This window comes from Spea bombifrons, chromosome 5 (genome assembly GCF_027358695.1).
Source record: "Spea bombifrons isolate aSpeBom1 chromosome 5, aSpeBom1.2.pri, whole genome shotgun sequence".
Taxonomy (NCBI): domain Eukaryota; kingdom Metazoa; phylum Chordata; class Amphibia; order Anura; family Pelobatidae; genus Spea; species Spea bombifrons.
In genome coordinates this window covers 31,411,719-31,433,018 of record NC_071091.1, presented here as the reverse complement: position 1 = coordinate 31,433,018, position 21,300 = coordinate 31,411,719, and the positions used below count along the sequence as shown (strand labels likewise).

Here is a 21,300-nt window from a genome sequence, read left to right as displayed (position 1 = left end):
GTGGGGCAGCTGGTGGACATCTGCGCAATATGCGTAGACAACCTCTGCTTCTATGACTGAGCAGTGGAAATGTCGGACAGAAGTGGAGGTTGTCTGCGCGCATCACACAGATGTTCACCTACTGCTAAAGAGGAGAATCCAGGGCCCCTGCAGTGCTCCAAGGGATCCTCCTCTCTGGCAGCTGGTATACATATATTGTATATTAATGACTCCCAGGTAATCCATACATACACTATATGGACACCTGACCATTACACCAACAGGGTTTTTTATGACATTGCATATTCAGGTAATATGTAGTCGGTCCCCCATTTGCAGCTATAACAGCTTCCAGCCTTCTGGGAAGGTTTTCCTCAAGATTTTAGAGTGTTATAGTGTGAAAGTTTGCCCATTCATCCAGAAGAGCATTTCAGAGGTCAGACACTGATGTTGGACAAGGAGGCCTGGCTCGCAATCTCTGTTCCACTTCACCCCAAAGGTGTTTGATGGGGTTGAGGTCAGGGCTCTATGAGGGCCAGTCATGTTCTTCCACACCAACCTCATCCAATCATGTCTTTATCGACCTTGCTTTGTGTACTGGGGCACAGTAATGCTAGAATATAAAAGGACCTTCCCCAAACTGTTCCCACAAAGTTAGAAGCATAGCATTCTCCAAAATGCTGAAGACATTTTAAGTCCATATAGTGCATCTTATTTCTTGGAAAAGCCAATCTGGATCTGAAACGAGAATAATTGCCTTTTCCTGAATACTTGAATACATTTTAGCAGATTAACTGACGTGAAACATGGGATGTGTAGTTTAAAAACATCCGAGAATCTAATCACAGGCAGCAATGCAATGAATCTTTTAGCTCACTGCTTAAACTTCAACTTGAAAATAAATGTACTGAATGTTACCCCAAATGACAAACAGATGGCTTATGCATTATGTTCTTGTATGTTTGTATACAGATCTAGCCTGCAAAACAGGCACTTAATGTGTCGGAGTCACTAACATTCAGATGTTGAATAAATTCTATGTCAAAATCATATGTTGTTGGAATGCTTTGAAAGACCAATCTGAAAAAAAATGATGAATCTACTTTGGCAAACACTTCTGTTTTGTTTTTTTTTAAATTGCAGAGGCAAAGTAGGGAAGGGAGAACCTAATGTATGAATAAGTACAGGAAGGAAAGGAAGTGCACCCAGGGGACAAATATCATCCAAACCACAAAATAAAGTGGAACTTCCAGTAGCACACAAGAACAATAATTCAGATAATGAGTTCAAGTTTATGTTTCAAGTCTGGCAGATGTAATCAAATGTGATGCACAATGCAGAATTTAAAGAACAGCCCTGGAGGGAAAGCATTGGACGCAGGAGCAACATGACTGTGGTGATGCCAGGCAGCCCTCTCTGTATCTGGGGAGATTATTTGTATAGGGGCATTAGGGTTCTGTTATGGTAAGTGGGTGCCCCCTGGAAGGGCAGGACACAGGGGGCCAGAGGGGTATATTAGTGACCCTCTCAGGGAGCGGCCCTCTATTATTGTTAGCTGTATGTGACAATATCACACATTTCCTCCTCTTATATTTAGTTTGTTCAGCGTTTATGGCAGTTGACCGCTGGCATGTTGCAAGGGTTAACCACCGATACTAGTGGTTGGACCTGTGGTGCACAAGCCTATGGGTTAAATGAAGGATACTCTTGGGGTGGGTGCCCTCGTGATTTGATTGGTGGACATAGGCTGCCGTGCATGACAGGGATATCATTTGTATGCCTATGCCAGCCTGTGGCTGTGTACAGTTAACCCCTTAATGACAAGTTTCTTACTCGTAGTACATTGTACTTTTAACATTTTGCAGTGTTGCTGTTTAGCTGTGATTTTCTTCTTTCTCATTTCGTGCACCCACAGATAGTATATATTGGTTTTTTTCAGGACAAACAGGGCTTTCTTTAGATACCATTATTTTTATCATATCATCTAATTTACTATAAAAAAAATGATTAAATATGGTGATTTTTTTTGTTAAAAAATGACTTTTTCTCACTTAAAAAAAAAACTTTTTCTCATCTGCAAAAACTAATGAAAAAACCTGCTAAGTAGATTCTACTATTTGTCCTGAGTTTAGAAATACCCAATGTTTTAATGTTTTTTTTTGCTTTTTTCTGCACTTTTGGGGCAAGTACCAGTAGCGTTTTACTATTTCAAAACCATCTTTTCCCCAAAACTGGTCATTCTGCCCCATGTGCTATTTGGGGTATATTTGAAGCCGGCCAATGAAATTAACCCCATCAAACCATATATTTTCAAAACCCCCAAAGTATTTCAAATGCTGGTATTTTAACCATTTCCATGCACTAGTTCTACCATCAGCCTTTGTCAAACTTTATGGTAGTAAAAAATGTTTTTATTTTTTTCACACACGTTGTACTCCAGGTATAAATTCACCACTCCTGGTATATGTCACTGCCAAACAACACCCAAATATGTGTTCAGTAACATCTCCTGAGCGCAGTGATAAGAGGTAAAAGGCCACCTTTGTTTTAGTCAGTTTCGTTGGAGATCGTCCTTGTTATTGTTGGTTCAGATGAACACATGAAGCAGGCAATTTAAAAACAAGTTTGTACGAAAACAAATGCACAAGTCTAATGACTAATAACCACAACATTGGGGACTTGAAGAAACATAAGAGACACACAGTACACACACAAATAAAAACCAACCAGCTGAGAGTCAACTGAATAGCACAACATCTAAAAACAGTGCAGTTAGTCTGCAACTGGTACATTTTTTGATTATCATACTCCACAAATGAATCACGTGGCCAGTCAGAGACCAGGGTTCCTAAAGGCTGGAGCTAAATTGTGTACACGCAGGATCAACTAATAGTACCCAGAGGTTGAGCCCCAATGATAGAATGGGCGATAGTATACAGACAACCAGGCATCAGGATACAAAGGGGTTAAATCCAAAACCGCGATGTCAGGGTGCAAGCAAGAAGGTCAGGGTCTATAGAAGGTCATGTAGTCAAACAGGAATAGTTGAAGGTCAGGTACACCAGGTAATCAAAATGGGTAAGGCAGAGAAAGCGATAAACTACTGATCAGCCAACAGCATAGCGAAGTTAGTACTGAATAGAGGGCTTTTATGATGAATTTGACACCATCTGATGTTATCATTCTGTACAGCCACACCTTCAGGAAGAAACCTGTATCAGCTAAGTAGAGTAAAGATATGTTGCCATGGCAACCACAGAGCTGCGACGATGCCCGCGGATGATTAAAGGGTGTGAGAGAGTGCTGTGCCAGGAACAGAGTTGTGAATGATTGGTTTTAAGATGAAAGTGTAAAACCCTAATCAGTTTAGAAATATTACCAAAAAACGTACTTACCCTTTTTAATAAGAAAGGAATGTGGGTGGACTTTTGAACAAAAATTAGGAATATCAAAATCAGAACATTCCTATTAGACTGCAACATTGCTCATCCTATTTCATCTGTCAGTTTAGTTTAGCTATTATTTCATCCTTATTAGCTTCATCCTGCGTAATCTTGAATAAAATAGGATCAAATAAATATTTATGGCTGCTAAATATAATACTGTAGTTACTTTGCCATTTGCCATCTTCTTTTCCCCGTAGGTTCCAATAAAGTGCCAGTGAATAAAAAATGTATTTAAAATATATTTATTCCTGGACTGGCCCAACTTCAACTTCCTTCATATGGACTTTTATTGTTTTATATACGTATTTTTATTTGGATATATTTTATTTATTTATTTATTTATTGAAGTTGGGCCAGTCCCGGAATAAATATATTTTAAATGCATTATTTATTCACTGGCACTTTATTGGAACCTACAGAGAAAAGAAGAACACAGACAAGAAACCACTGGGAGATGATCAAGCTTGTTTGCACATGGTTGGGTGTGCAAAACTCCATGTGAGTGCAATTGTTATATTACCTATTTCACATCAGATTGATATACTGCACCATTGGGTTTCTGGTTCTTTTTTCTAGTCTCTGCCTGGGAATACTTTTTTGAGTGCAACCATTGACCTTAACACTGAATTATAGGTTGGAATTGTCTACACTATTATGGTCTTTCTTCTTTCCTTTTGTCTTATATGAGCGCCCCCAAGTGGATTTCCTAAAGTATTCATTCTGACAGGTGACCACATTTTCTAACTGCCATTCAGGGAAAAACGCGTTTGCCGGGGTATTTTTCAGTGTTTGCGCAATCTGTCTACATAAATAGGTCACGCTTCTATACATGTTAGACATTTCTTTTTTATTGTTTCTCAATGAGCAGGAACATTAAAAACATGTATAAATTACTAACCACATATAATAAACTTCAAAACAAAAATTACACAATTCTTAGTCTATAAATAAGATATCTTAGGTGTTAGTATATTATTGAAAATAAAATACCAATAATACAGTAAATTATGAATATAATCTCTCTTCCCAGTGTTAGTGCTAGTGTAGTGTCCCATTGCCAACTGTGTCCCTAAAAACAGCTTTCCATTGCCAACCTATTCCAAAAAACAGCTTCCCAGTGCCAACCTTGTCCAAAAAACAGCTTCCCAGTGCCAGCCTTGTCCCTTTACAGGTTCCCAGTGCCAACTGTTTGCAAGCTTTGCCCAGTTTGCTAGCTTACCTGGCTGAACCTTGGTCCCTCCTTGCATCCTGTCATCCTGCTGGTTTTCCAGATAAGACTTTACAGTAGGAGAGGTAGAGGTTAACACGGTGAAGGAATTCAATACATGAGATAGGCAGACCAAATAAGGTTTCAGGTTTTCAGAGCATGATAAAATGGATAGATTAGATTAGGTCAGTAACCTACAGCATCAAAACATGAAACGAGTCAAAACTGGGTGTGTGTTTCTTGAATATGACCTTGGCACATCGACAACTATTTGCTAGTACAAGACTCGAGACGTGATGCCATTTATCACTCCCCAAAGGCTCATATGTTTTTAAAAAAAAATGTTGCACAGCATATTTCTAAGAATAGAAAGACCATGATTCAAGATCTCTAAAATTACGTATAATACAATGATACAATCTTTTACAACATATGTAACTGTAACTAAGTACTTGAATTTCACTTTGCATAATTGTATTTAATTGGCAAGCCTGTTAACAGTGCCCCAAAGTTTATGGGGTTACAATACAGAGGAATTTCTGCCCCAATCCTTCAATGAGGGCTTCAGGTACCCGGAGCCATAAAGTTCCCAAGTGGGTTCTCCTCCTCTGCAACACTTGTGTGTTTTAAAAATACCTATGTATAATGTATAAATATCAAGAAACACAATTGTATAAATGACAGCTGGTAAGAACTTCCTTTAAAGTTAGTGGAGTATCTTTGGTATTTTGAGTTTGTTTCATTTCGGAAATCATTGTACAGATGCAATTGGAAGAATTTATATAAAAAGATTCGCGTTTTCACAGTTTGTGCAATACAATACAGTTTGTATAAATTCCGATATTATGTGAGAATATTTTTCATCAAATAATGTTATTATTTGTAAATCCAAAACAGATATTCAGCAATGGATGATTGAAAATGATTTTTCACTACAATAACGATTCTATTAAGATTTTATTGATTCCATCATCGATTCCATGAAGTAACTCACATAGCTGGGAAGAGGTGTAGGTACCGCCAAAGTCTTTGATGAGCATTTAATTAATTTTCCTATAAACAGTAAGAGCCTTCAGTCTCTCTCATAAGATATATATATATATTTTTATAAATTCCAACCCCCTATCACCCTAAGAAGAGAATGGGTGTCAGGCTCATCATATCTCAGCCCTTATTGGATGTTGGAGTCCAGGGAGCAGGATTGTAAGAACGCAGGCGGTTATAGAAAGACATCTCACAAATGAGAAAAAAGGTGAATGTTTAAATATAGGTATATTAAACAAAGCAGATACATCTCACCATAAGTAGCAGAGTAGGAGGCATATCAAGTATACAGACTGCTGGGGAGTATGAAGTTAGAATAGTCCAGGTAAGAATCCAAAAGGGTCTGGGACAGGTAGCAAACAAAAAGGGTAAATCCAATAGGGAGTCCAGATCAAAAAGGTAACAGGCAGCCAAAATGGTAACTCCAACAGACAGGTCCAGAGTCAGGCATGAACTAAAGCTCCAAAATAGCTTAATGAACTCACACCTCTATTACTGAGAGGCAGGGATATAAAGCCTGATTGTTAGGTCAGCTGTGTTAAATAACAGGCTTTAGGTGAGGGAGGCATGGATAGGCATAACCAATACAGCTGAACATAAATACACAGAGCACGGATTCTAAACATAACCAGACAAGACACACATGGTACAGGACGCCACAAAGGACAGGGAACAAGGCAAGGAACACAGGGGATGGTGTGAGGAGCAGAGATCCTCAGACGATTCTCCTTTAAGCAAGCATAGGATATCTCAACTGGGACATTGGGAGAGGAGAGAGGAACCGAGATCCTCAGATGTATAAGGGAAATAGGGCAAAGGTACATAACATACAGACACGCAAGTAAACAAAACAGCAAGCTGCGGAGAAGAGTAGTTTGCAGGGCTGGGGTTGAATGGTGACAATAGGAGGTTAATTGCTTACAGCCATAAGCAAACCAATGATAGACATGTCACGATAATATGAAAATGCACATGTAACATGTTTGTGTAGCCACATGACATCACATCTGATCATAATCACTGGAAAATATGTCCCCATTTTATGAGATCCAAATAAATTGCAAGGAGATGTATATTATTTATCATGATAACATACCTCTCCAAATTTTACAATTGTAAACAGAATAATATTTTCCTCTCTTCCTTTTGCAACTTTAATTCTAAACAAAACTCAAAACATTACTTTCACACACCTGCCAGTATTTCAGAGAGGTATGATTTGTTTTGACATGATGTTGGATCTTTAAAGAGACATTTTAAGTGACTGATTTTTCAGCAGTTTAGCCTCTTCATGGAAAAGGGAAAAGGGATATGTTGTGCCCTAAAGATTTGAGCTAATTGCCATTTTTAGAGTGTTTGTTTAAGCACATCTTTAGGGGTTATGGCTAGTGGACAGGTCCTTACCAAGACTGAGACTTTATGACCTATAGAGTTATTTATGAAACCAAGTATGAAGAATGGTGTATTTTATTGCTGTGTAAAATTAAAGATAACACCTGAAGTTGCACTTCTGCACGTAAAACTTACCACAATTAGAAGTAGTGACTTATATTTTATTACTCACTGTCTAATGGTTGTCAAATTATCATTTGCTCGGAATTGGAAACAGGCCCAGTCTACAGTTATATTCTAATTAAGTGCTCAAGTTAACATGGAAAAGGCATTGAGCTGGTCATATTTAAACTCTCCTAAAAAATATGAAATTTGGAAACTTTGGCAGGATAAAATCGATAGAAAATGTTTGATTAAAACTAGCTAACTGAAAAACAGTTCCCTATTTAATAGATGATATCTAGCAGCGAATGGATTCACTCCTTTATTTTCTGTTATATCCACAAAGTTAGAGATCCTGCAGTGTCTTCAGCCACGGGTGTCCAAGTCTTCTAAAAGGAGAGAGAGGATCTCAATAGGGGAAGCCTCAGGCAAAATCATTGGTACACCATATATTTTCCAAATTCAGAATAATGCTTTCAATAGGTCTTTTACTAATGAGCTTGTAATCAGTATTTTTTTTATTGTGTTCTTATTATGCCAAGTTAGAGTAGATGGGTCCATGTTATTACATAAGAATTTCTCGATATTGTACCAACCTAAGTTATGTTTTTTTTTTTTTTAGCCCACTCTACTACATGTGCTATTTGAGAGGCATCATGTCGTCTATATATATCTGGATAACCTACCCCATCCTGGGTGATACTCCTCCTCAACATTTTTTTTAGGGATTCTGGGTTTCTTTGCTTCCCATATAAATATTGAAAACAGTTTATCAAAGCTTTTTAATATAGATTTTGGAACTGTATAAGGTATGGCTTTAACCAGATTTAGAATTGTTGGTATTAAGTAGGCTTTAAGGATATTAATTCATCCTAACCATGATAGTTCTAGTTTTTTCCATTTATTTGTTTGATTTTTCAACTCTTCTAGCAGGACTCCGAAATTTTATAGAATTAGATCAAATGGATTTTTACAGATTTTTATATACCTAAATATTCTTTTGTTTATTGAATTTTAATCTCATTAGTTCTCTTTATAAATGTTTGGTTTTGAATTTCATTCCGATCGAATGTTAGTACTTGTGTCTTGTCTAAGTTCATTTTATCGTTAGAAAAGGATGAGTATTCCTTTATTACTTCTAGTAGTAAAGGATACGAGAGCTCTGGAAGAGATAGTGTCAGGAGTACGTCATCCGCATATAGTGCTATTGTATGTTCGCGAGAACCTATTCTTATTCCATGTATCATCTGTGTTCTTCTAATAGATGCTGCTAAGGGTTCCATCCTTAACGCATAAACCAAAGGCGCCAGGGGACATCCCTGGCGTGTGCCATTTTTAATATTAAACAGATTAGTCAATTGCTCTTCCTTTTATCCTCGCTGTAGGGGTAGAGTATAGTGCCATAAAAGATCTTATAAAGCCTTCGCTTAAGCCAAATGCACGGAGAGTTCCTTTGATAAATTCCCAATTAACTCTATCGAACGCTTCTTCAGCGTCCAATGCTAATAAAGCCCAGGGGATTTGCTTACGATGGATCTCTTCTATTATATTAATGACTCTACATGTATTGTCCTCTCCCAGTCTACCTAATATAAAACCCGTTTGATCTGGATGAATAAGATCAAGAACAATCTTTTTGGCCTAATATTTTGGAGAATATTTTTATATCTAAGTTTATGAGAGAGATTGGTCTATAGTTGCTAACTATTGTAGGGTCTTTCCCTGGTTTCAGTATTGGAGTTATAGAGGCTTCCAGCATTTCAGTTGGAAAGGCTCCAGAATCTCCCACTTCATAGAAGAGTCTTTTGAGAATTGGTGTTATTATCGGGTCTAGAATTTTGTAAAATAACATTGAAAACCCATCCGGTCCTGGTGCTTTCCCAGGTTTCAAGCTATTAATTGCTTCTCCAATCTCAGTAATAGAAATAGATTGTTTCTTAAAATCAGTTTATTCAGCTGTTAAACAAGGCAGAGTTAATTTCTCTAAATAGGATGATATTTGTATTTCAGAGTTATTCGGATCTTCTAAATTGTAAAGTGATTCATAATAGGTTCTAAATGCCTCTCCTATCTGCGATGGTGATAAACAATTTTTTTCCATTAAAATATATTTGCTTAATTCTATAATTTTGATTCTGTGCTTTAAGTTTATTGGTTAAGTCTCGAGATATTCGGTTGTTACTACAGTACTATTTTTATTTTTAAACGGGCCTGTATCTCGTCTGTCTTAATTTGTAACTTTGTAATAATCTCTGATCTAATTGTGTTTATTTTTGCTATTTTATCTTTACTGGGTTTTGCCTTATTATTTCTTTCTGCTATTGCCAAAGCAATATATAAATCTGTCAGATTTCTACCTCTAGATTTTTTAATCCATGATGCTTTTTTAATTAAATTGCCTCTTAAGAAACATTTCATAGCGCACCAAAGTGTAGTCATTGAAGTTTCTCCTGTATCATTAGATTCCAAAAACTGTTTAGCTACATTACAAAGTTCTTTCTTACTCTCATCTGATTTTAATATTTGTTCGTCTAAGCGCCAGTTAAAACGTTTCTTATAATTTGGGTTATCTGAGATCTGAATAAAAACCGGTGCATGATCTGTAATATTACCAATCTTCGAGGAGGAGCATCTATATAGGAAAAAAATCTATACGTGAATAAGACTTATGTGGTGCTGAGTAAAAGGTGTAATCTAGTTCTCCTGGATGCTGCGTTCGCCAGACGTCACATAAATTGTGTTTAAATAAGGAAGCTGAAAAGGTTTCTGCTTTAGTTCTTAATCTTTTATCATATATCTGCATTTTCTTTGGGGATTTTCGATCTAAATTAAAATTGCAGATACAGTTAAGGTCTTCCGTGGATGCTGCAAAGCCGCCGATCGCGGCGATGCAGCGATTTAACGGCATCGCGTACATGCATTGTTGTTATCACGTTGCACGGCAACTCCGTACATGTACGGGCTTTGTCGTTAAGGGGTTAAAGATTACCCAAATTTCCACAGGGAATCCCCACGTATATGGAATGTTATTCGCTCTTAAGCATGCCGTAAGATCAGCAAATTTCTTCCTGTTGAGTCTTGTTATCTGTGAAAGATCTGAAAAGGTGGTTAAAGATCAGAATTTTTTATTTTGCAGTGGGTTCTTCCTCCATTCTTTAAGAAATAAGTCTTTGACCTAAAGATTGTTAAAGCGAACTACAATGTCTCTATTGATGTCTTTTTGTATAAGATTACAGGGTCTAGGAAGTCTATGAACGTTCTCAATTGGTACTGACCCTAAAGTTTTGGGTCTATATATGTAGCCAAAAGTTCTTAAATATGTTGTTCAAGATTTGTCATTTCTTCAGAAACTTCTCAAATTCTGAGATGTTTCCTTCTGGATCTAGCTGCTAGCTTGTAATCCATTTTTTTAATCTCCGTGTTTAAGCAGTCATTTTGTGATTTTAGGTCTTTAATTGTTTAGTGTAATATAGATATCTCCTGAGTATGGGAGAGTAGTGTTGCCTTTAGGGTAAATATTTTTTCTTTGTATTCCCTTAAATTGTTATCCAAATCGATTTGAATTTTAGCGTACAGTACTTCTAAGGCCGTTAATAGATCCGTATGCGATATATATGATGATTGAGTAATTTCTGAACATATTTCTGATGAAGATTTATCAGGTGTGTTAGAAAGACTTAATTGATTACGGGGAGACTAAAAGGTGCTAATTGATTGAGGTTTTTTTCGCCTTGTTTATGTTACTTATCCTTTCCCCCTTGTCCGGTTTATCTGATTTTTCACATTTATCACTTTTTGGTGGCATTTTAGATTAGACTGACCCTCAAGTCAGACAGTTCCTTGCACATATATTAATGCAGTATATAGACTGTAACAGGTTCTTTATTAACTCAAAAGAAGGAAGAAAAAAAAGGAGCGTTTACTTATCTAGACCATCCAGTATCTCGGGTTCGCTTTTTATTCAACATCTGAGGTGTAATTTCTAATACACAAATTATGTATATTTCTTGCCGGGTCTCCCTCTCTCCAAAATGAATGAATGCTGAATCTTTGTTCGGATAGCAGGTTCAGCGCGGCAGAGGCACAGACAAAGCACTGCGTACTCCCATCCGGTGCGTACCGGATGTCCTCAATCCGCGTCTCAGAGCCTGCACTCCGGAATCATCGATGGGCCAAGACGCTCGGCGCTCCATGAAGCGGTGTGGGAAACGAGTGAAAACGCAGACCTGAAACGTCAGTACACACGCCGGGTCTCGGAGCGGTGATGCACGCCGGGACAGCCGCCGAGATTCCCGCCACTGGGGAGGTCCGAGCTCCACCAGAACCTCCGACACGGGTAGGCAGTCCTGATCAGGCCCCCCGCTTCACGAGTACGCCGCTACGTCATAAGGATATATGTTTATTTTTAATAAACTTGCATATCTATTAGCAAAAAAAAAAAAAAAAATCCTGTCAGTTGCGAGGTGGGGCCTCCATTGATTGGACTTGTTTGTCCAGTACATCCCACAGATGCTAGATTGGATTGAGATCTGGGGAATTTAGAGGCCAGGTCAACACCTTGAACTCGTTGTATTCCTCAAACCATTCTTGAACAATTTTATCGCTTTGTGGCTTGGCGCATTATCCTGCTGAAAGAGGCCAATGCCATCAGGGAATACCATGTCCATGAAAAGGTGTAACAATGCTTGGGTAGGTGGTATGTGTCCAAGTAACATCCACATAAATGGCACTATCCAAGTTTTCCCAGCAGAACATTGCCAAAACATCACACTGCCTCCGCAAGCTTGCCTTCTTCATCCTGGTGCCATGTGTTCCTGGTAAGCCTTGTCCCTTGTCAAAGATCCTTACGCTTGCCTATTTTTCCTGCTTCTAACAGGACAAAATGTTCACTTGCTGCCTAATAGAGCCCACCCACTAAGAGGTGCCATGATAACAAGATTATCAGTGTTATTCATTTCACCTGTCAGTGGTCATGATGTTATGACTTAAACGTCTAGCTAACATTAACCCCTTAGAGTCAGGTAAAAAATAACTAAGTATATGTATATATTTTTAAACCTCTGTCTTGGTACCCAGGGAATTACTTTTAATTATAGAAAAGAAAAGAGAGAGAGAGAGAAAAGGGTCGGGAGAGTAAATAAAAAAAAGATGATTAAATAGAGTGAGAGGAAAGAGGGTTAGGAAGGAGTGAAGGCACAAGAAGAGATAAGCAAATGGTGCGGAGGAAAACGAGAAAAGAAAATAATTAAACTAACTGAGAGTAATGACAGTTGTCGTAATGTAAACTGATAGATATTTGAGGTGTTTATGTAGTTTGTATTGTTTATCCAGCGTGTATAAAAATAATTAAGGAAAATATACACCTTATTCTGTTTATTTAATAATACGTACTATGATATAGCAAAGCGAGCTGCTCCTTCCATGGACAGAAAGCATGGTCCTCTAGGTTATTAGGTACACGACAACAGTCTCAAAGAAAATGGTATGGGTTTATTTCAAATATGCAGATCAGTTTCATCATAAATCCAGAAAAGGAAATCTTTAAACAAAAGCCTAGCTCAATTTGAGCACTTACTAAACATAAATAATTCCCTTTCTAATCCAGGGTAATAAACGCAGTTTTTCACCAACCTTTAGCACTTTTCATATATCCCGCTCCAACTAGAAGAACTGGTAGTTCAACGGGATTTTTTTCAGATCTGTTAAAAATGTACTTTTCAGTAACAGAGCTGCATTTAAAGCAGGAAGTCAAATGAAAAAAATGAAAATATGTAACTATTATTGTAAGTAGATAAGGAGTGGTCTATGTACAGAGACATCCCAATGTAAGAAACTGGCCTAAGCAATGATATGATACCCAACATTACAGGGGAAGACAGACAGCTGGTACGTACACATGGATTCCTGCTTATTACAACTTTACTCCTGGCATATAGCTATAACTATTTATCTTATTATTGTTGATCATTACTGATTTTTGTTTAATAATTCTAAATCATATTGAGAATGAATAGTCATTTATTTAGGGAAGATGCTATCATATGCTTTACTTAAGTTTGTTTGTTCACCAGATGTACCTCTTTCCATTTTGTTCTTTGAAAATGCTCTTCTACTTAGAGCGTTGATTACACTCTAATAGTTTAACCTGTTCAATCCCATTATTTGGTACCTCAAGTCCCGGAGCAATTTTGCCATTTTCGCGGTGTGTCTGTTCAATAATTATTCCCCTTTCCTGCGAATAGTGTACCCATGTAAACCATATAGGGCTTTCTTTTGACACCATAGTTAGATAATTAGCGGAAAATTTAGGATGAGAAATTTTGTAAAAGCTAGCGATTATATTTTCCCCTCTAAATCCTCACAAGATTAGGTAAGGTGATGGAAAATGTACTCCAAGTTTATCAATTCACTGATTTCAGAAATACCTAATTGATATATAATTTCCATACTTTCCCAGCACTTACTATAAGGTGTACATTACTTTTTGCGAAGCCGTTCAATTTTTACATTAGGTATGATGGGACTGCAACTCTAATTTTAAACAAATAAACCAAAAATACCCACAAAAGTATATATTTCCGTAAAGCAGACAATCCAGACTATCCTGTCAGGGGTATTTGGGCATTCTTCATGCAGTTATTTGGCCACCAATGTTTCTTAGTATTTTGTTGGATTCTTAGGATTTTTTGTACAGGGTATGTGTTACGGCAGAGAAAACTATCCTAAATTGTTCAGCCGCCTCTCCTGATTACGGAAATACCCCACATGCCTAGTTTTTTTGTGGTTTTTTGGACATTACAGGGCACAAACTGGACCATGCGCATTATAGATTCCGAAGGTGAAATTTTCACATTTTGCTTCAGTTGACCTATGTTTCATTTGGGCCTGTTTAGCACCCCCTTATTATAAATACCCTCATAGAAGTATACATTTCTGTACAGCAGACAACCCAGAGTATCTCATCAAGAGCATTTGGACAATTTTCATGCAACCATGTGACCGCCAATCACTGCCAAAGTCAGCCGTTGCTCTAATTTCCTGCACTTTTTTCACCAACACTTCTGTGTTGCTGAGGATTTTTGGCGCAATGTGTATGTGTTACGGCAGAGAAATCCAGCCTAAATTGTTCCGCCTCCTCTCCTGACTACGGAAATACCCCACATGCCTGTTTTTTTTGTGGTTTTCTGGACACTACAGGGCACAAACTGGACCATGTGCGTTCGAGATTCCAAACGTGAAATTTTCACATTTTGCTTTACGTGACCTATGTTTCATGTGGGCCTGTTTAGCATCCCCTAATTATAAATACCCTCATGCATCTACCATTTATGTGGTAACCCCCTTGAAAAAGCATGGGGGGATATGTGGCCGCAGGTTGTCTACATGCTGCCGCATGTTGCACTTGTGTAAAAGCATATAGTGGTTCTGTTTATATGTAGCCGACGACTGCATGTTTTTAATTTAGTGGCTATAGTGCAAAGACTGTTTTTTTCCCCAGTCGAGACCTGCTCCCTATGCCAAAGTTTGGTACAAGGACAAAAACACAGATCGTCCGCTGTGGAATAGATACAGGTTCTTACTTACATTTATGGTGGTCTTGTCCTGATATTCACCCTCTCTGAGATACGGCTACACGTCTTATAAAGGAGGTTGGTAACTTTAAGTTGACCCCGGAACCTATTCTCTTACAGCACACCCCGCTTTCATATATCAAATATAAAAGGTCATTAACAATGCAACTTTTCAATACAGCCAAGGATATTCAGAGCCTGGCTTAAAAGGGTAGAATTTATTTTTCAAATGGAAGGCCTGGTGATGTCTGTTAATGGCCCAGGCTACTAAAATGATTTAAAGTGGCTTCCTTTGAAACGTTTCTGTGACGGGACGCCCTGTACTCCGACTGGATACACCCATCAGCTGTTCGTTGCTTCCTCCCGGAACCGCACTGTTGTATTATTACAAAGTTTTTGCCAAAATTTACTTTCTTAACTATAGCGCTATGCAGGTGATATTACACATGACATCACAAGTGACAACATCATATGGATTAAATAACTGAAAACATTGCAAGGCCACAATAAATAAATGTATAAAAAATATTGACACATTCCAGATTGGCCCTGGTTATAATTAGTATGCCTATATACATAATATTGAATAATGTCTTCAACAAGGGATCATGGGAATAAGGGAAAAGCCTTGGCTATGCCTTTTGTGGACGTCAGAAATGAAAAGTATGAGTCAAAAGGAACACAAGCAATAGAATGACTTCAAGGCTTGTTTTTGTGACACACATTTAAAGTAAGAAAGGATTTTTCGATTAAATAATGCCTGAACAATATCTAATGTCATCGAGAGAGGCATGCAGCCCTATTGTTTTGTCACTAAATGTATGTTCTCTTTCTTCTTAAGACTGTGAAGAGTTGAACTGCAAGCCTCAAGTCTTTTGCTACCACACAGATATCTGACAGCTGTTATTCAGAGTTATTGTATAATTATATTTTGTATGGAGCACACAGCAATGCCTTATAATAGGTAAGTGGTAATGTACAGTTGATAAATGTCAGCAGAGTTGAGCAATCGGCTAGGGTAACACTTGGCAGGAAGTGCCATCATCTGGGCAATTGTTGGATGACCCTCCTGTTTATCCCTGCATTTTTATTTTGAGAAATAACAGGGAGTGAAAAAGTTATCTGCCAGGACATACCTTATTACTGCTTTTGCTCACAATGTCAACATATCCCGTGCCTAGCATTTGGGAGGTCATAGATCTCACAATGACTAGCATCCATTGTATTTTATTACAAAGAAAATCTGGGATAAAATGCAAAAACAATAAATAGGGGGTCACCAGGAACAGGCATAACTAGAAACCACAGGTGCAAACATTTCCCTGGGGCCTCTTCACAAGCAACGTGCCCCACAGTGCCACATTTGCCCTAAAACAGCTTGTCTGTGCTATCTTAGTCCCCAAACAGCATGCCAGTGCTATCTTAGCCCCCTTATACATCCATGCTAACACACACACTTATACATAGATTCTTTTTCTAACATACATAGGATACGCACTCACCCTCACACACACCTTTACTTCACCCACAGCTTTTTTGTTTATCTACTCCTTTAAAGCTGCTCTCCCTGCATAGCAAGGGACCACAGCTTACATCTCTGGTGCTTGCACACACCTATAAACCAAGGAGGGGTACATCCACGCTCTTCTTCCCCTAAGTCATTCAAGGTGGAGCTGAAGGGTAATAAAATGAACTTTGGGGGCAAGACCGAATGAAGAGCCATTGGGCCCTGGGGCAATTATACAGGAAGGGCCCCATCTCTTTATTTCCCGACTTTAGCATAATGTTTTTCCTCTTTTCTCTGTTGTATCCTTTCCTCTCTCTTTGCTAATTTCTTTTGCCCCGCCTGTGGTTATCATTGGCCTTTATATACCAGGAGTGCTCCCAGTCTCCCTTGCTGGGGCATTGTACTTCCAGGCCCTGCAGATTTGTGAATGTGGTTTTGATCTGTGAATTCTGTTTTTTGACTGCTGGCTTTTGAACCTTTGACTGCAATTCTGTTTTTGCACTTAATATCATCACCTGCTTCACACTATCTATGTATTTTATCCACCATAGAAATTTAAACAAATACCCTGCACATGTGCAGACAGCCAGAGAAGAGTACACAAGTATTGCGATTACCACACAGAATTGTATGTCACTGATTTAGGCATTACATAGACTTTCCACACCTCACTTACAGTCTCTTCCATAGGAATATTAGCATCCAATAATCCGTTTCAGGAAAAGTGATTTTTTTAAAATATCAAGCCAATTGTGACAGTATGTACTGTATTTAACATTTGTATATTTTTGTTTTTTAGGCCCTTATGCGATATAGAAATGCAAGTTGTGTCTGTCGTCATTGTAGTTATCTATACCATGGCATTCATTTTTGGATTCATTGGAGTACTCATGATGGGATTACAGCTGTATAAAACAAACATTCTTTTAATGACCGCAACAACATTCATAAACCTATTATTAGTCCACAGTCTCTTCCTTCTCACTATACCATTCAGACTGGTCTATTACACCCAAAACAACATTTGGACATTTGGATATACATTTTGCGAGGTGGTTAGTGGCATGATACATATCCATATGTATATGTCCTTTATTTTCTATGTTGTCATTCTTGGGATAAGGTACTTCAGTTTCTTCAAGGAAAACGACAACATTGAATTCAACCGTAAACTCCATGCAGCGGTGGCAAGTATTATTGTTTGGATATTGATAATTGCTGTTATTTTTCCCAATTTCTATATAGTGTATGGCACATCTACCTCTTATAACGAAACCAAATGTTTCCAGTTCCAAAAAGATCTAGAAAAGGAAGAAATGCGTACAATAAACTATGCCATTACTGGGTTTATACTAACAATTGTATGCATTCTTCTGACCTTACAGATTTCTATTATCATAAAAGTTGTTAAAAATATAGAAGGCTCTGTATTTACTCACCAGGAGTTCTGGGTTCAAATGAAAAGCCTTGTCTTTATTTTGATTATGATTGTTTGTTTCTGCCCTAGTCTTGCGTTTAGACTTTTCTACTTAAAATACACAGAGGAATGTAATGGGTACAATGAAATCCTTTGGAGTGTTAGCGCACTCAGCTGTGTGGACCTCTTGTTATTTTCTCTAAAACCATTTTGCCATAGCGTTTCTGTAAACTGTTGGTTTTAAGGGAAGGGATTATTCTTGGTGTAATTACTTACATTACGGTTTTTACTAACAGCAACTCGGTGAAGGCTTGACAATCTCACAAACTTTACAGGGCTCCTCGACCCCAGGGTACAAGACAGAAGTTATAACAGCATTTGCAATCAAGGCACTAATTGGATTTCCATTGTATCCACCATAAGCATCACACAGTTGGTATACATTTCTTTTTTTTATCGTTAAAGAAGCCCCCATATGATAAAACGCGTCAGGTTCATTGCTGCTCAATTTTAATTCTTGGCACAGGTTTTTCTCAGTTTTACTAATGGTTGCAAATGTGTTTTTTGTGTGATGTCATTAATATAACTGATATATTTTTAAGACAGATTAAAATTGTATTTAACGTATACCTTGTATTTAACGTATTTTCCCTTTCTATCCTGGTATGGGCTCACACCAGTTGATTATATCACATTCGTCTTCCTCTCTTGTGGACATTGAGAACCTGTCCACAGTTGTAGATAGCAGCCATATTTTCACTATTTTCCTTCATTCCTTGAATAGTCTCTCCTTACGTCTAGCAGTTCTTGCATTGCTGCGCTATTTGGCATGGTGCAGTCTAATACTAAGTCTTGTATATTTAATAAACGTATGAAAATAATTGCAAATATTTTGGCCCTCTGGTTATGAAAACACCAAGGACTGAATCCTGGTGTTGAATCCAATTAAAGTTAAAATGATGGTTGCTCTGGTCACTGTATAAAACCTATTTATTTTACCACATTTTCCATTAGACTTGATCCTGTGACCACCTCATTTATTAACCTCTTATTGCCAACTAATGAATATATTTAAAAATGACAGCAAGGGATAATTAACCCCCCTTCAGTGTGCCAAGACATTTTAGACAATGCTTCCAACTTTGTGGGAACAGTTTGGAGAAGGTCCTTTTCTATTCCAACATAATTGTGCCCCAGTGCACAAAGCAAGGTCCATAAAGACATGGTTGGATGAATTTGATGTGTGGAAGAACTCGACTGGCCCACACAGAGCCTTGACCTCAACTCAATTGAACACCTTTGGAATGAACTAGAATGGAGATTGCAAGACAGGCCTTCTTGTCCAGTATCAATGCCTGACCTCATAAATGCTCTACTGGATGAATGGGCAAATATATTTCCACAGAAATACTGTAAAATCTTGTGGAAAGTCTTCCCAGAAGAGAAACTGTTATAGCTGCAAAGGAGGGACCAACTACATATTAATGTCTATGTATTTAGAATGCAATGTCACAAAAGTCCCTGTTGGTGTAATGGTCAGATGTCCCAATACTTTTGTCCATATAGTGTGTGTATGTATATATATATATATATATATATATATATACCATATTGGCTCGAATATAGGCCGCTCTCGATTATAGGCCGCACCCTTATAGTTTGGTGCTATTTTAAAGAAAAAAATATTATTATTTTTTATTATTATTTTTTTGTTTTATTTTATTTTTTACATTTAACGTATGGTAGGAGGCTCCCACCCTCCTTACCTAAACTTTAGTTTTGCAACGTTGATGTAGATGCGGCAGACGTGCCCTCCACTTATTGCACCAGGGCGGAACTAAAGTTTTTGCTAGCCGTGGCTGGGGGACCGCATTTTCACCAGACCGCACTACAGAATACCCTCTGCAGTCTTCTGATCTGACACCCTGGAGAAGGTAAAAATGCTAAACCCCGATTATTGGTCTCATCCCCACTTTAAAGATTTAAATTATGGAAAAAAAAGTGTGGCTTATAATCGGGCCAATATGGTATATATATATATATATATATATATATATATATATATATTATTACATACAGCCATGTGAATGGGCCCTGGCATTGGAAAGGGTTCTGTTTTTGGGGACATGGGTACAAGAGGTGCGTTGGGACTACTTCTTCCCCTGCCAGGTTTCCCCAATTACTAGAGGCTCTAAAGACTGTGGAGCTTGAACACAGATGTGGGATACCTGCATTTTGGGAGGGATTTTATGTGTGCTGTGTTACTGGCCATAGAGGTCTTTGTCCTGTAGTATTTGCACCAAGATCTGATATCCACCCAGTTTCAGCCAGAAGACAGGGAACCGCCCATCTTCCCCACAGACTACAATAGAGACCCCCATACTGGGTTGAGATGGGCCGAGTGCAAATACTGAGCCGTGTGCAAAGGAGGGCCTGATTGAGAACCGTCTGTGTTTTGCTGTTACTACTGTATGTAAACTACCCCCTTGTATTGCTTAAATACCAGTGAGTTTCCTGATTTTACTCGGAAGCATCTAAACTTGGCTGATGTTTCTTGAGGGAAAAGCAGTAGCGTGGCCGATAAGTGAGAGGTTCAGCCGTCAAAGTAGTAGAGGAAGCCGACTTTAGAGGATATACCCAGTCACGATACCGAGATCTGTTACATTGATGGCAGTGTTGGGATCTGCTTCCTCCTCATGGGGCATTTCCAAACCACCACTGAGACATCGACAGAGGCATCGAACATCATCCTGGCAACGGGCAAAAACTGTGGGAACCTGTTAGCAGCAACTGGAGCAGAACTCATGGAGGGCGATCAAGCCAGCACTCTTGCAGTGGCCTTTCCTGATGAGAAGTTCCAAAGCACCACCAGTGGCAGCAGGAGCACCAAGAAGGTGATGCAGATGGCATTACGCCACAGCGGCTAAGTGGCTACCGGGGAGGGGATGCAGGCAACATCACTCAGTGGCAGACAGCAAATATGGATGAGAGTTTTGGAGTTTGCCATCTGACTAACTCTGGTCCAGACCATTTGGAGTTGTGGTACCTGGTTAGTCTACCTTTTCGGGGGGGGTTACAAAAGCCTCCATGCCATAGGCTTCTGGGGGCCAGCCACCTCCCTACAGACTATGGGCCCTGCCTTGGAAGGGGTTCTGTTTTTTGGTAAGTTTCTCCGATTACTAGAGGCTCTAAAGAATGTGGAGCTTGGACACAGATTTGGGGTACCTTCCTTTTGGGAGGTGGATTTGTGTGTGATGTGTTCATCAGGTTATGACTTACAGGACAGAGACCTATATGGCCAGTATTTGCACCAATCCAGTGTTTACCATTTTCCTCACAGACTACAATAGTGATTCCCTTTGAATTCTATGGTTTTACATATTGAGACATATTAACAGTCATCTGTTCCATAGAAGGTCTAAAAATTAGGTAAATAAAACCTCAGATGAACAACAACAAATTAAAAAGTAGGCCATGTAATGATTTATTCAACAAAAATATAGCCAAAATGGAGAAGTCATGTGTGAAAAACTAAGTACACCTTATGATTCAATAGCTTGCAGGACCACCTTTAGCAGCAATAGCTTGAAGTAATTGTTTTCTGTATGACTATCAGTCTCTCACATCATTGTGGT

The 21,300-nt window shown here is 38.5% G+C and overlaps 1 protein-coding gene across 1 annotated transcript; it reads left to right on the top strand.

Annotated features, from left to right (window-relative positions):
- Window positions 1–17,052: 17,052 nt before the first annotated feature.
- Window positions 17,053–18,290, top strand: LOC128497363 (probable G-protein coupled receptor 141). The gene has a single exon (XM_053467398.1). The coding sequence runs from the start codon at window positions 17,067–17,069 to the stop codon at window positions 17,907–17,909; it is 843 nt and encodes a 280-aa protein (XP_053323373.1). The 5' UTR covers window positions 17,053–17,066; the 3' UTR covers window positions 17,910–18,290.
- Window positions 18,291–21,300: the final 3,010 nt, after the last annotated feature.

What these genes read in the sequence shown, in the direction of transcription:
- LOC128497363 (XM_053467398.1), top strand. Translation starts at nt 17,067, where the DNA reads ATGCAAGTTGTGTCTGTCGTCATTGTAGTTATCTATACCATGGCATTC.